We start from the raw sequence: 16,055 nt of genomic DNA on the forward strand, positions 1-16,055 counted from the left end.
TGCAGAGGCTCAATTGTTTTGCTGCACTCAGTAATGAGTAAATTAGGTGCTATTATTCTGTTAGTAAATGGGCAGGATCCTCTGTTACCCAACTCAGCCCAATTCTAAAGCGATTCATCATCATCATAAAACAAGATAAAGTATCACCTGACGAGCTTGTGGATTGTGACTTGTTGTCTGTGAGAACAGAAAAGTTCTTTGAGCTGAAGAAAACGCAAAGCAAGGATGCCCTGGAACTTTACAAGAAATTTCTCACTCGGATGACACGTGTCGCTGAATTTTTCAAGATTGCCGAGGTAAGGAGCAACACTATTATATACAAATTACAAAAAAATCTCATCATATTAACAGTTGGTGTGTAGCAATGGGTGTTGAGATGACACGCAGGACTGTATCAGCTTCAAGGTGTCCTCCGACAATGGAGCAAGAGTTCAGACTCTGGGTGTTCTCCTAACGGGGTAATACAGGGGCGCAACTCCTTATTTCAATGGATGTTTTGAATCCCGTATACAATAATATGTAGGCTATAACGATATATTATTTTAGTTGCACCGTGTATTGGGTTAACAAGAATATAGTCTCAGTGACAGTACTTTAAAGGTACATTAATTACAATTAGTTATTCTGCGTCTTGCTTCATGTCCATCGGTCTAGGATTTCCTCAGAGGGGGTGGAACTAAGCTCTACTCATTCGATAGTCAGATGTGTTTTATTGGTTCATTGTAGACCGCAGGTATACCCCCCTCCCCCCCCATCGTTGTGCCCCTGGAGTAATGCCTCGTTAACGCCATCGCCGCCACTGCCAGGGTCCGCACTGTGCCGGCCAAGGAGCGGCACCAGGGCTCGGGTGCCCACAGAGCTGCTCTGAGCCGATGGGCTCTGAGATTTGGCCCCCTGATGTGTCATCCCCATTGGCCTGGCCCACTGCTTCCCTCCCCAGCTCTCCCTGCCGGCAGTCCAAGCTCTGAAGTGATCTTAAAAGTAAAAAAAAACATTACGTTTTGTGTTGCTGTGCGCTAAATCAGGGTCATGAGACTTATTTTTTATCTGGAGGCAGGATTATCATGCTTACAGCTGTAGGCCATGCACATATATTACATATGATGCACATATATGGCTTTCCTGGGTCAACAAGCATAAATGAGTGATTGAACTAAATATTTATTTCACGAGCAAAATGTGCAGTAAGACCTCTGGTGGGCATAATGGGGGAACAGACTTTCCAGTTATGGTGATGTGTAAACATACTTCATAAATGAATAAATAGGACAGAATATCCTTAATTAAAAACCTTTGACTTATATTTAAACAAAATTAATATCTATGTAATAATAACTTTGTTGAAATAATGAACGAAATATTGAAAGTGTAATGGTGCAAAAAAACTATTTGTAGCTACTGGTTCATCCGATTCACTTACCATGGCCAAAAAGCAGAGGTGCAAGGCCGATGTATAAGGCTGGAGAGCGATGAGCCAGAATGTGTTTTTTGATGGGCACGAAGGATTAATTGTTTTTATTTAGAAAATGTCTGTAAAATAATCGTCAAATGTAAAAAATGTTAACCCAGAATGCACCAGGCAGAACACAGTGTCAAAAGTTGCATGGGTTTACCTATTTACACACAACAGATAAGTACAGTACACGTTTACGGCTTTAGAATTGCATGTGCACATAGACAACACCACCTTCTGTGCACAGATAATTTTGAATTTATTTCAAATTTACATTTTTAAGTTTTAATCCTTACAAAAAGGAATTTCTTAACTTTCCACTTTGTGATTTGACACTGGCAAGACTCAAAATGTCACGGCATGCATCTCGCTTCCGTGTTGACACACGGCATCGTATTTGATTCTGGGGTTGGCCTGCCTCTGAAACGTCTGACTCTGCTCAAACGGTGAATCCCAACTCCAGAGTCTGGCATCTCCTGGGATCTGTTGGGTTGGGTTGCCACAGGAATGCAGACTTTACTCCCAACGCCCATGGATACAAGGCAGTGTGGTTATCTATGCCTCTGATGGCTCTATGGACAATGGAGTTCATTATTGAACAGTTTAGTGTAAAGTATTGTATTTATTTAAATAATTATTTGAATATAACATAACATTGGGGAAAAAAAATCCATCTGTTTTAGATGTTCATTGTTGCAAAAATCCAAGCAGCCATAAGATGTTCCACTATCATAAAATATGAATTGGGAAATTCTAGCTCAAATATAAACAATCGGATAAAAATCTTGACTTAAAGCTTTCGTGACTGCAGGAATTCATATTCTTTGGGTTTTTCGGTATAGTCACGTAGATAGGCTCCTGATGACGATCGCTTGTGTTGTGATCGAAGCGTCGTAGCTTTTGTATATTTTTATAAATTTTTATTAATTTAACCTATCTACGTGACTTTACCGAAAGACCCAAAGAATAATCGTATAAAAAGTCTAAAAACGTAACACGATGTATTGTTATCAGATAACAATTTTTGTCTTCTGCTATGCTGTTCACATCTTTAATAACGTGTAAAATGTTCTTCATAATGTTTTACAGCAAATTGGAATTGACAAGGGAGACATTCCGGACATTGCACAGGTGCGTACACATTGCTTTGCTACAGAGAAAGGATTATTACGTGGCACGGATACTGACATTTTTTTTTTCTTCTCAGAGCTGACATTTATCCAAATTAAATGGAAACCAAATTTCGCGTTTTAGATTTTTTTGTGCACTAATTTGTGACTAAACGACACTTGAGAATTTTGCCGAGATCCTTAGGCAGGCTGTGATTTCAGTACGATCCTAAACCTCCTAAGAGAAAATATATCGTAAGTCAAAGTAAATATGGATGTTGCAGTGAGATCATAACTCTCACTCGCGGAAGAGCTGTTGCTATGGATTACATCATCGCTCCCACTCCACCGGCCAATCGGCTGCGAGAAAGACAACCCAACGCCCATACAACGTCGTACCTGCCAACCGATACGGTGTACCATATTCTTGTGAAGGGAAAGTGAGTTTTAAGGTCCATACAGCGTACAGCCATTTCAATACGGACAAAGAAAAAAAGTGTTTGTTTCTCCCTTGTGATGGGACTTTCTCGGATGAATGTTGAGATTTACAAGGGCATGGGGTGACCAATATGGTCTTAATTGGTCGGTAATAAGGTCGGCACTGATAAGGGGTTGACAGATATGCAACATGGCTGACATGACATCATCGGCACTTCTGCCAGCCTGTGACCGAGGTGTTTATATTATTCACAGTGTTAATGTTGGTAATATTAATTATTACCCCTGCCACCCCAACTCGAAACTTTTGGATGGCAAATTATAGGGAAACATCCCTTGGGGCGTTTGTGTGAAACTGCTCACTGCGGGTTACCATTGTCAGTTGGAAGTTCTCAACTAAGCCACGTTCCCAACTAATACGGCTCACGCCTGCAGGGCTGTGTATAACGAGAACATTGTGAATAAAGCGAAGGAGGAGGCGTGCCGGGAGATGGTCAGCAAAATATGTATTACTTAACGTCAAATACCGTCATCGTCGATATTTTTGAAAGCTATTTTTAAAGGTACGTTTTGGTTAGCTGCCAAAACATGTTCCGCATGAGGTGACCGTGAACTGCCGTGCAAAGTTTGTAGCGCCACACAAGTTATATTCCAGCCCTTTATCCAACTGTTTAAGTCCACCGTGGCAGCAATGCTGCCCAGTGGTAGTAGTAGTGCATATTCTTGGTTCTTGAGGTAAAGTCACGTAGATATAATTTTTTAATATATATATAAATAAGTTAAAATTAAAAATAAAAGCAAAAGACCACGACGTTTCGATCGCAACACCAGCGGTCTTCATCAGGCGGAGAGAAAAGAGGGGGAAAGCCTCCAAATGCAACTGCTTATAAGGCCTTTCAAAGTGAGCAAAGCTGTGTGGCGTAAACGGCATGGGCGGGGCAGCCAGTGCTAATGTAGGAGTAAAGCACTAGAAGTAGGAGTAAAGCGAGTGTGTTAGACAATGGGAGGAGGAAGAGGGTAGAGATAGGGGGGATGGAGAGAGAGGGGAGGTGGGTAGAGATAGGGGGAGAGAGGGGGGTAGAGATGGGGGGGGGGGCATTGCACCTCGCTACACCCATCCACACTGCTGACGGTAGAGGTTGTCAATAAAACACAAATCAAGTCATGACCCAAAGTGGTTGATGACATATTTCCAATGATTGAGTTTAAAACCGTCTTGTCGGTTCAAATTGTGTCTGTATATATGGATGGCTTCGTGAACGAATCTTTGTTGATAGCCAGTCGGCTTGCAAAGTACCATCGTCTTGGAAAAATCGATTTCATGTGAGCCAGCCGCATTAAAGTAATAATCAGCCACGGCACAAGTATTGGTCCTGCCGTGTTTCAGATCTGCCTTATGTTCACGAACACGGTCCGAGACATGTCGTTTACTTTCCCCAATGTAACGTATTTTTATCAACGGTACATCCTGCTCTTTGGATAAAACTTCTAGCATCGGTGCTTAGAAGTAACGGCCAAGGAAGAATTGTCACTTACTGCAGGCTTGTGAAGTGAAGGAGGCCACCGATGTGTGGGTGTGTGTGCTGGCCTTGAGGTGGTGTCACGAGTCTGTATTATCATATCCTAGCCATGCAATTATTTTTCATTTAGATATTTTACAAATTTTATTGCCATTTTTGTCACTAAATTAGGACGGAGGGGCAGCAGTGGTTAACACCGGCACTTCGCATCAAGAGATCCCTGGGTTTGATTCGCCACTCTATGTGGCGTTTGTATGTCCATCTCCCCCTGTTCTGCAGGGGTTTCCTCCCAGGTTCTCTGATTTCCTCCCATAGCTAAAATTTAAAAAAAACTAAAGAGCCATACATTGTTAACTGGTATTGGCCAATAAATCCCAATGCTGAAGTTATCAGCAAAATTACTCAATTAGGGATTATGCACAGCAGCAACATCACCCTCTTCTGCAATAACGTGGCAGGATCCTACAAAAAAGTCTTGATGCACGGTTGAGGCGTTTTTGGGTAAACACATGGAACAATGATAATGACTAAACATGAGATTAATTCTTTAGGAGACTCCTTTTAGGAGGCAGCATCAATCTCAGAATGGCTCTGGAAGAGTTCATCATTGCACTGCTTCTCTAGGAATCGGTTCAAATGGCCACACTTACCCCTCCTCTGCATGGCCGTCCTACTTGCTCCGCAAAGGGCGGGTTGGTTTGTGTCAATCTGCAGATAGCGCAAATGTGTTAACCCACGAATGAGCTATTTTTGTGCCGAAGTGTTTATAGTCGCAAGTGACTGAGCGGAGGCTATCACACTTGTGGCACTTGAAGCTCGTTTGCTCCCAGTTTCCCTACATTTTAAGTGCAGGATGTCGGTGAAGGTGATTCCAACGTGTGCGACATGGCCATTTCAAGCCCTCCAAGGCGCCCAAACAACTTTACAAAAAAATGTATATCCAAAGGGATTAGAAGAGACTGTCTATGAATGTGCACGCTGTATAAAGATATCTTATTGCCTTACTTTGTAAAAGCACTTTTTTTTAAAGGACCAATTAAAGGTCTGTAAGCTAATTGATACATTTACCTGATTTGTGCTCGTGTTGTATCGGTGTAGATAAAAATCAGTGCATGGATTAATGCGAGTGGATGTGTTCCATGCAAAGGTATTGTCCACACAAGTCCTGCATGATCTGAAACTCCATGGGGCAAAGGAGTCCCCCTTTAAAGAGCTGACCTTTGAAACGGTAATATTAGTGGTACTTGTGCCAACCTGCTGTAGATTTCTGATGCTTTGCTTCTTTTGCTGGCTGTGCATATAAATAGGTGGCCCTTCAAACTCTCCCCCACCCCCTGCCTCCCCCCGCATTCCCATACATATGCTTGGTGTTGGCAGCAATCTTGCCTGCGGTGAGTGGTCCGCAGTGGCGTGGCCGAGTCTCCCACCTGCCGTTGGGTCCGCCCACTGCCGAACCATTTACATCCTGAGATTTAAACATTTTCATTTCCCACGTGCCTCCAAATGCCAGTGCCTTGGAGGCTGCGTTGCACCATCTTGCCAGAAACATTTCCCTTGTTATTAGAAAAAAAGCCGTATGGGTAACTGTTTAACCATTCAGAAAGTGACGTAAGCAACTAAATAAAGGGAGATGACTCAAGGGGGTGTGTGACAAGCTTCTAAATTAATCTCCCATGTCTGATTCTCTCTCCGTGTCTCTCTCCATCTCTTTTTCACCCCCCCCCCCTCTCCTTGTTTCCATCTGTGTTTATCTATTTCCCTGTTCAAGGCTCTCTCCACGTCCCTTCATCTGTATTTCTCTTTCCTTTTATGACATCGCCACCACTTGCGCCAAGCCCAAACTCTGTGTAGCTCTTCCTGTTTATGTGGATCACACGTAGAGGCACTCGGACTCCCCATCGGGATCCCAACTTCTCTATAAATCCCAGGGGACAAGTACAGCCAGGATTTTTGAGAATCACTGTCGCTCTTCACCAGTCAGGGCATGAAAGCAGCCCCAAATCCTGAGACCTTGTCACACGAGTTGGTAGGCTGGCGCGGTGCTCGGGGTCCGGGTTGTAATGTGTCATCACAACAGGTGCTGTGTGCTCCTCACAGTATTTAATTTAATGATTAATTGTTTTTTATTTAGATTTACATCCATTATTGTGGGTACTTTTAGCGTGAGTGTATGAGATGGGAATAGGTTCTGGCTGTATAGATTTGGCGATGGTGGCAGTGATGTCTACAAAAAACGAGTTTTGTATAAGGATTCTGAAACGTTACATTTCTCTGTCTCTTTGTCCATGTTCTGCTCGTGTTTCTGTTGGTTTCCGTGAAAGTTTGCGTTTTCCATGTCCTCTGTTTCTCCTATCTTTGTCTCTCCTAGCTCTTTGTATCTGTGTGCCTGTCTCAGGTTTTTGTTTTCCCCTATGTCATCCTTTCCACTCCATGCATCGCTCCCCTGCTCATTATCCTGCCTATACACAGCATGCTGTAACAAAACCAGACAGAAGCTCTACAGCAACCCTTCCTGGCTTTGATGATGATGATGATGCAGGCTTCTACTCCTTGTCACAATGTAGTGCCTCCACCTCGTCTTAAACCAAAGCAATTCGTGTGTCTCCTGGCAGCATCATGGCAGCCCGCTCTGCAATCTTACTGTGACCCCTGCCCGGTGCTACACACAGGATGAGGATTATTATCATCCTTAGTCGGTGCCAAACTTTGCCCACAGTGATCAGCGGAGGGCCTGTTCACACACAGCCCTCGAGGCCTAATGCAGCAGTCTGCAATGATGGCTACATTGTGCTGATGAATCCTAAGAAGGACGAAACTGGCATACAGTAGTCTCATGGTGCTGCTGCTGTTTCAATTAGTATGCTCACAGTTTTTATACTTTCGAATTGGTGTCTAAAAAAAATACTCTGTTTTTTTACATGCAGTATGGTGATGTCATGTGGCATGTAAGCCATGACGAGAGGACCGATCTAATGGTGACACTCGTGCTTTTGCATCCAGCCTGCACGCAGCTTTTGGCCTGATGAATACCTCATTTACATAAAGAGGGAGAATTTTGTGCTACAATGGACCAATTGATTTATTTTATTGCCTATACTGCCCTACATACTTAAACAGGTTTTGTGTAACTTTGAGGGAGATTTTGCCCTATGTTACTCCTGCCATGATAACGTAGAATTTTTTATATCTGTTTGAAGGCTACCAATGGAAATTACTATAACCCTATTTATCATTTGACCAGGGGAGACGCTTTGACTTGAACGTAGGGAATACTCAAGTCGGGTCTAGATACCACTTGCCATTGGGGGATATAAATAGCTTGGGGAGAAAACATAATCTGCTTCTGGGATCACGCGACTACTCCCCGTATGGATACACGCGTGTGCATGTATGCGCGCACACAGGCGCGCACACAGGCGCGCACCGACAATTCAGTCTGCAGCTCTCAGAACGGCAGCTCTGCTTATGGGCCGTTGCACTGAGCTTGTAAGAAAAAAACACTTTATTGTTACATATGTGATAAATGCAGTGATTACAAAGACACTTTTTTTTACCCAGGAGAGCCTCACTGAGTTTAAATTTTTTTACAAATGTGTCTTGCCTGCTTGTGTAACGGGTTCCGGAGACACTTGTAGAGGTAACTTCTTTATTACAACACAACACTCCAACAGTCCTGATACTCTGTCACAGCCTAGGTACACAGCCTAGGTACACAGCCTAGATACTCTACTCTGGCTACACTCTGGAACCCGCCCTCACAAGGTCGTAGAGTCGGGAGTTTCAGAGTCCCAGCGCTGGCTCTCACAGCATCCCAGGGTCTTCAGATGGCTGGTCGTGGGTCTTGGGTCTTGAGTTACAACTGGGCCCCGATCGTCCAGGGAGCTCTCCTTTTATGCCTGGCCCAACGAGGGGTGGGGCCGTGTGCGCCACCAGACATCCCACAGAGCACACACAGCCCCCCCCCCCCCCCCGTTGGCGGCGCCAAAAAGGCTTAAGCGCCTGGGAACCCAACGCCTGGCGCCCAGAGGCTTAAGCGTCTGGACCCCCTGGGAACCCAGCGCCTGGCGCCCAGAGGCTTAAGCGTCTGGACCCACCTGGGAACCCAGAGCCCTCAGCAGCCCCTCCCTTCTTATGTCACTACACTTGGATAATTGGCTCAAGCTTATAAGCATTTTCATTGCGTTTTAGAGAGATTCAAAGATTGCATCGATACAACTCAGGTGTACAAGGTGGGGGGGGGCGGAATGCAAACTCCATACAGATCAGAAAACTACTTGCTGTACTACCTCCGACATAGGTGCTGCAGTGCCCTGTCTTATGCTCGTGATCTCAACACAATGTGCAAACTCCTGCTTCCAAACCAGAGGATCCAAAGGTGCTCTCCACCACACCCAGCTGCGTCACCAGTTCTCCTTTTGGAGCTGTGCGATTTTAGAGCAAATCAGACAATAATTATTTAGCCAAAAATAAATCAATAAATGGATGTTAATTATCATAAGTTTGGCAAATTTTACAATATTCTCAGACGGATATATGGAGCTGAGAGCTGAGAATGTTGAGGTCCTAGTTTTTTTTATCATGAACATGGCACTGGGGTTGAATGCAAGACGTCCACTGAAGATTGAACCCTGATCCTCAAGCGGTGAATTTGATTACACTATGTAACACGATTTTTATTCCTGGGTAATACGTGTTATTTCCTTATTGCTTATGCCTCAAAAGTATAGAAGTTTACAAAGAAGCACGGAGATGCACAAGCTTGGAATTACATGGAGGTGTGAGCATATGCATCGTGAAACAAATACACCTCGATCAATGTTTTGATTGCCAAGAAAAACCTATGGCTTGGGTGGAAACAGGTGGCCGAAGGAAGGGAGTAATGGTCAATGCATGAGGGCAGTGACAGAATTGGCAGCCAAAGAAAGAAAACACTGCCCTTAAGTGGACGACCAGCACAGCAATGGAGAGGTGACCTCGCCTCGTGTGCAGGAGCGAGATGCTCTGTGGGATTTGCGGAGCTGGGGGGGGGGGGTGATGGCACGGGGAGGCCTCCATTTAGCAAAGGAAGGGATAGACGAGAGCTGATTAATGCTGATGACGCAGAGAGCTAACATTCGCCTAAGTGGCCCAGAGGAGCACCATCTCGATGCTGTGGCTAATGGCTGCTGCTGCTGTTTGCGAGGCGGCTGATGAGCGTCACCCCGTGATCTTTGCAGTGTCTCTGGAAGTTCGGACTGTGCACTATATAAATACGACAAGAGGCACAGTGTGATGGGGGTGGAGGGGGGAAGCTTCTCTACACTTTTTTATTCTCGTGTGGATTTTACTGCTGAGAGGTCAGATACAATAATCGATTTCCGTTTTAATAGTTAAATTGATTATTTTTAGAGTTGTCCGTATTTGCTAGAATCACGATAAAGCCATGTGTGGAAGGGAAGACGCTAAAACGCAATGCGCACACAGACTGTCCACGTGACACTTGCTCCGTTTCCTTTTGCTTCGTTGCCTGCGGGTGCTTTTGTAACAGACAGGGGATGGCTCCATCTCTACACGATGTATCAACTCTACTTGTCGTTTGACTCCATTACAGACATTGTGACCGCACAGGGCAACAGCCTTGACTTGAGCTCTCCATGCTTGTGTTGTTGCCTGTGCTCGTGTGGTTGGGACGTGCCCACGGTCTGTGTGTGTGTGCTTAGGCGCCCAGCTCTCTCCTAGAAGCCATGGAGCAACACGTCGCCATCCAGGAGGCTAAGAAAGGGAAGGAGGGATCCACAGGCAGGTAGGAAAACCGCCTGTGTGTTTCTAACGTCGCACGCTGTGCACACCTTGACAAACGCGTCTTGATGATGTATGTATGCATTTTTAACTTCTTTCGCACCGCACGTAGCCAACCGTGCTAATCGGAGGTGCGGGGGAAGGACAACAAACTAAACACAAATGAGCAGTTCTAAAGAAATGAGTTTTCAATCTAGATTTAAAAGTGCATAGCTCCAGTGGCTTCCTAATATCGGAAGGAAGAGTTCCAGACGACTGCAGAAACGCATCCAAAAGTGCCGCGCGATAATGCAGTGACTGTCAGATTAGGCCGGGTCACTCGAGGTCGTGTTTCTCAAGTCAATGTGGTCCAGAATAAGTTGCGAAAGTATAATGAGTTGAGTATCTCAGCCTGTTTGCGAATGTGCAAACCATTCGTTAGAGTAATTCCACTTCATTTTGGTATAGACCAACTCGGCGGTTACAATGTATAATTAGTGTTGTGGCGTGTAACACGCACGTGCAGGATTGTCAGCGATCGCTGATTGTGGACTCGTGGATTATCCCTTGCTCACATATGAGGTGAGGTGGGAAGGGGGGGTGCCGCTGTGGCGAGATGTTAAATACCTTGCCTGGTTTACAGGAGGTCGTGGGTTCGATCCCGACCCTAACCCTTGTTATATATTTGGATTTACCTGTTTCTCTCCTCGGGGTCACGTGGGTTTTTTTTCCTGATTCTCCGGTTTTTCCCTCAATTTAGAATCGAAATGTGTTTGGAGTATTTGGGTGCTATAAGTTTCCACGTGTTCAGCTACTTCGTTGAGCGATCATTTGTAGCCAGGTCGCTTCTGAAAAAGAGATCTATAGCTCAGTGGGCCTTACCTGGCAAAGTAAAAAATTGATTCGCTCGTAGAGTGGGCCCTGAATATTCATCCTGCACGTCAGAAAGAAACTGCGAAATATTGAGGATGTAGAGCACTTTATGTACTGGGGTAGTCGTGCAATTCACGCAAGGGGTTGTGAAAATACGGTGAAGAAATAGCTCTGTGTAGTGTTTGTGGGCCAGGAATTTTATACTTGTAACCTACTTGTAGATATGAAACTCCCATGATGTGTGTCTTACCATTTACGAATACTGGTAATACACAGACTATACCCACGTGGCCGTTTCCTGTCTGATTGACTGTGATCCTGTAAAATTTCTATTTAAAGCTTTCGTGACTGTAGGTATTCATCTTCTTGGTTCTTTTGGTAAAGTCACGTCGAAGGGAAATAATAAAATAATAAAAATAAAACATAATAAAATACAATTCTCACGATGTTTCGGCCACAACGCAAGCAGCCGCCCTCAGGTGAAGAACAGGTCTGTTGGAAAGACAGCATCTGAATGAACACCACCAAGCTTGGCAGCGTATATTTAAGCTGGGTTAGAGGAGGAGGGTGCCTTGACAAAGGAATTTGCATATCAACAGAGGGATTTAGCATATTTATGGAAAATGCAGATATGGGATTAGTCACTACTTGTGGAATGTGTAGGAGGTGGGGGGGGGGTCTCAAAGTCATTATGCTCGTGTATTACGTAGGATTAGCAGTAATAAAGGGAGGAAGTAGGATTAGCAGTGGTTTGGCTGCTGCAGCTCCTTACTATTAAAATTCCTTCCCTTTATTACTGCTAATCCTACATAATACACGAGCATAATATGACTTTGAGACCCCCCCACCACCTCCTACACATACCACAAGTAGCGACTAATCACATATCAGCATTTTGCCATAAATATGCTAAATTCATCTGTTGATATGCAAATTCATTTGTCAAGGCGCCCTCCTCCTCTAATCCAGCTTAAATATACGCTGCCAAGCATGGTGGTGTTCATTCAGACGCTGTCTTTCCGACAGACCTGTTCTTCACCTGAGGACGGCTGCTTGCATTGTGGCCGAAACGTCGTGAGAATTGTATTGTATTATGTTTTATTTTTATTATTTTATTATTTCCCTTCTACATGACTTTACCGAAAGAACCAAGAAGATGTGATCCTGTAGTCTCATAACTCACTTTGAAGTAAATGTGTATGGCCTGATGGTAGTGTTCACTTAAGGCAGTTGAAGGCTCTTTAGTTATCTAATTACCAGTCAAAATGCAGCCTACCAACCTTATGTGTCCGTGTTTGTGTGTAATTTGTGCTGCTTATGGCCATTGGTGGGATTACAGCATTGAAGGGTAAGCCACAGCACTATAACGATGCATTCATATTGTCTGTGGGACATGATGCACGGCTGGAGCTGTCATTCAAATGTGACCAGTCTGCAGCAATACATTTCACAAGGAACTGTTTGGATCGTGGTTAAGCTAATTTGCATTGCTTATAAATCACCGCCACTTCTGCACACTATCACCAGAAGCATCCTGTCGTATTACTGGCTATACAGCACACGAGGGCAGCTTGCATCTGTACTTAGTCTTGATTTATTCCACTAAATGTTGACGGTACGGATGGTGTCTCCATCAAGGTCGGTGCCGAATTCGACTCGGGCTGCCACCATTGAAAGCATTTTTGTTCACCGTAGCCAGGCCTTCACTTCAATCACGCTGGCCTCGATAGTTGCCCCGTAGCGCATGTCCCACTGTGCTGTTGTGGTTGCTCATCTCTCAAGTGTGCGTAGCCCATTTTTAATCTGTTGACGTGTAATGGCTGTGTGCTGAGGACCGCTCTCTTGTTATTCACTCCAGGGTGGCCAGTGGGGGCACAGGCGCCGCGGTGAGTGACATAAATTCGTTAAACATTATATAATATGTTGCTTAAATACCGTCCTTTGTCCACACTGTTCAGCCACCAACATTGCAGGCCACAGCACTTCTCTCTGCCCTCGCACGGCTCCACTTGGGAATTTCCTCCCGTTGTTTGTTTTTTCTGAACCCTTTAATAACCCTTGCTCAAGTCGAGAGATGCGTTTTTAATTCATCTCCATCACATCTTTCGATGCTGCTGTTTTCTGCTGATAGCCCCTTGACATTCGGAGCCTTTAGAATTGATCACGTCAACCGTGGTTTAAAAAAAAATAAACTAAGGTTGTTTTTTGAATAATTCTTTCACGATAGGCTCCAACTACATCATCTTCTCCGGTGAGCACCCCTGCCCAGAGCATCGATACGACCGCAGGGGGAGATGTCTTCTTGGCGAGCAGTGCACCACAAGTGACCAGGTGCGTTTGCGCACACGCGGCGACACCCGGGTAACTCGGCGTGCTCGGACGACGATTCGGGCGGCAGGGTGGCACATTGCTAACGCTTGCCCCCCTCACGGGGCAGAAGAACCTGGGTTCAATTCCCAATTGTGGTGGGTGCCTTTTACTGCGTAGAGTGTGTATGTTCATCCCCTGCTCTGCATGGTGTTTCTTCCCAGAGTCTCCAGTTTCCTTCCATACCTAAACAAAAGACATTGTAGCTGATATTGGCCAAATATCCTGATGCTGGAAGTTTTTCTGCAAATGACTGTTTGGTTTAAACATGGCGACATTGCCTCCTACTGTGGAAACATGGCAGGAATCGATTCTTAGACTCGGTGGAGGGTTTTCTGGGTAAACGAGCAAAGTATTAAGTTAAAATCCAGGCATGCACAATTGAGTCTGAAGAGTAAAAGTTTGTTGAAGGTCACCAGTTTGCCGAGGGATGTGAACCATGGATGAATGGGGTGAACGCGTATTCGCACCCGCACAAGTGGGCAGCCGGCTCATACCACTGCTGCCTGCACGTGGAAGCATCGCGTACTGGGCAGCTCCTACTTCAGTGCACGACCTATGCACCGTGGTGGCTAGGAGATGTTAACTACCTTGCCTGGTATACAAGAGTTTGAGTTCGATTCCAACCTTGATGCCTGCTGTATATTTGGAGTTTGCATGTCTTGCTCCCAGTGGTCGTGTGTATTTTCCTCCGGGTCCTCTGGTTTTTCTCTCCACATTTTAGAAACGTGTATTTGGCTGCTATAAATTCATAAGGCACTTAATTTGGCTATCATTTGTGGGCAGGTCGCTTCTGAAAAAGAGCTACAGGCATTCCCCGGGTTATAGAAGGGCCAGACTTACGGAAATCCGACTTTATGGAAATGCTCCCATGAATAATGTTATAAAAAATTCAATACTGTTTGCGGAAATGTTTAAGTTTAGTTACGTAAGAGCAGATAGTGCAGTGAGGTTGCGGACAAATACTGCGAAGCGAGGCGTAAGTCGACCTGCCTTACGCCTCGCTCCACCAAAACGCTGCCATCACCGAGCCCGAGCTTCACTGGGATTAAGGTAAATAAAAAGTGTTGTTAGTGTTACTTAATACTTTTCCTTTTGTAGCATTACATAATTGTTTGTTTCCTATGCTTAAAACTATCTTTTATTTCCCATGTATCTATTGCTAGTTTTCTTAATTTTAAGTTTGTCGTCAGTTACATACTGTATCTGCTATGTGTGAGTGTGCGGAGTGGTGGCGTAGCGGTTAGCTTGCTGCGCTATGAACTCGGAGACTCTGGTTCGGTTCCTGCTCATGGCAAACACCGGTGACAATTATTTGAAACGGTCCTGGGCCTCCCCTAGGTCGACTCGGACTCAAATGAGTGCCTGGTGCAATGTGTAAAATATCAGCACTGGGGTTACAAAGGCGGCCGGGCGTGGTGCTGGCCACCCACCCCCTCTTATGCCGTTTCAGCTTTCATAGGTGCTTGCTAACAGCACTTGCCCCAACAGTCTGTGAAGGCTACACGGGGGATATTTTTCTTTGTGTGTGTGTAGACGAGCCTACTCCACTTGTGTCCTTCTGTGTGTGTGTACGTGAAGTATAGGCCTAGGCCTAGCCTAGACTTCACGTACACACAGTAGTATACATTCCATTAGTTTAATTTATGGGTCGTGTTCGGGGAGATTTTCGATTGACGTGAAAGACTCGCAGGTAGTGCAAAACAATGCAGGTAGCGATAGAAAATGGATGACAGCGCGATACAGTACTGAGAGAAAACGGTGGTGGAAGCACAACTATTTCCAGCTATGGGATTTATCTTTATTTTGGGGCAAAATTATTCAGTTTTTGACATACGAAAAATTCGGGTTACGCATCGTTCTCAGGAACCTAACTCGGGACTGCTTGTATTCGCTCAGTTGGCCTTGCCTGGTAAAATAAAAAATCAACTTAACTTGAAAAATGTATGCACTTCAGATGATCGCAGTTGGCTACGTATGGTACGGAAGAAGTTCAACATAAATACATACGTACGTACATGCGACTGCTGCGAGTGGGGCCTGCATGGACCATAACAAACAGTCGTGATTATTTGAGCTAACGGGGCCACTTGATGAATGTCGACATTACATGTGATTGGACTCCCGGAAACTCATCTGGGCATGATGTGAACGGTATAAATGACTCTACACATGTCCCGTCGTACTGCGATTTACTTCTCGAACACGCCCTCACTTTATTATTAACACCGCTACCAGATTTGCGTCGCTTTGACTCCACGCACACACACACACGTCGCTGGCAGCATCGTCGGTCCTTTCTCGTTATCCGTCATCTCTCAGCCTTCATCCCACCTACCATGTACATGAACTATTTTGCGTCGCACGTAAAGAAATACTGTACTGGAGAGTACAATAGATTTTTTACGTACGGTATATTGTTGATTTTTTTATAGTGTACTGATCTTTTTGTGCCCTGTATAATTTGTGTTAAAGTTTACTGTCGTACACTAGTGTTGATTTACAATATTTTAGTAATATAATGTAACGTTGTGGGTA

The 16,055-nt window shown here is 44.8% G+C and overlaps 1 protein-coding gene across 6 annotated transcripts in view; it reads left to right on the forward strand.

Moving 5' to 3' along the window:
- LOC133354982 (clathrin coat assembly protein AP180-like) overlaps positions 1-16,055 on the forward strand; it is a 142,253-nt gene that overhangs the window by 50,023 nt on the left and 76,175 nt on the right. For 4 of the 6 annotated variants that reach the window (XM_061572231.1, XM_061572240.1, XM_061572248.1 and 1 more), the window contains exons 7-12: positions 190-296; positions 2,543-2,584; positions 5,668-5,748; positions 10,220-10,302; positions 13,009-13,036; positions 13,378-13,481. In XM_061572231.1, the coding sequence (XP_061428215.1) occupies positions 190-296; positions 2,543-2,584; positions 5,668-5,748; positions 10,220-10,302; positions 13,009-13,036; positions 13,378-13,481 (445 nt within the window). Of the gene's footprint in view, positions 1-189; positions 297-2,542; positions 2,585-5,667; positions 5,749-10,219; positions 10,303-12,489; positions 12,499-13,008; positions 13,037-13,377; positions 13,482-16,055 lie in introns of all 6 variants that reach the window. The other 2 variants (XM_061572221.1, XM_061572257.1) reach the window with 2 other exon arrangements.

Source organism: Lethenteron reissneri, chromosome 6, assembly GCF_015708825.2.
Source record: "Lethenteron reissneri isolate LAM-NWPU_2019-01 chromosome 6, ASM1570882v1, whole genome shotgun sequence".
NCBI lineage: Eukaryota > Metazoa > Chordata > Hyperoartia > Petromyzontiformes > Petromyzontidae > Lethenteron > Lethenteron reissneri.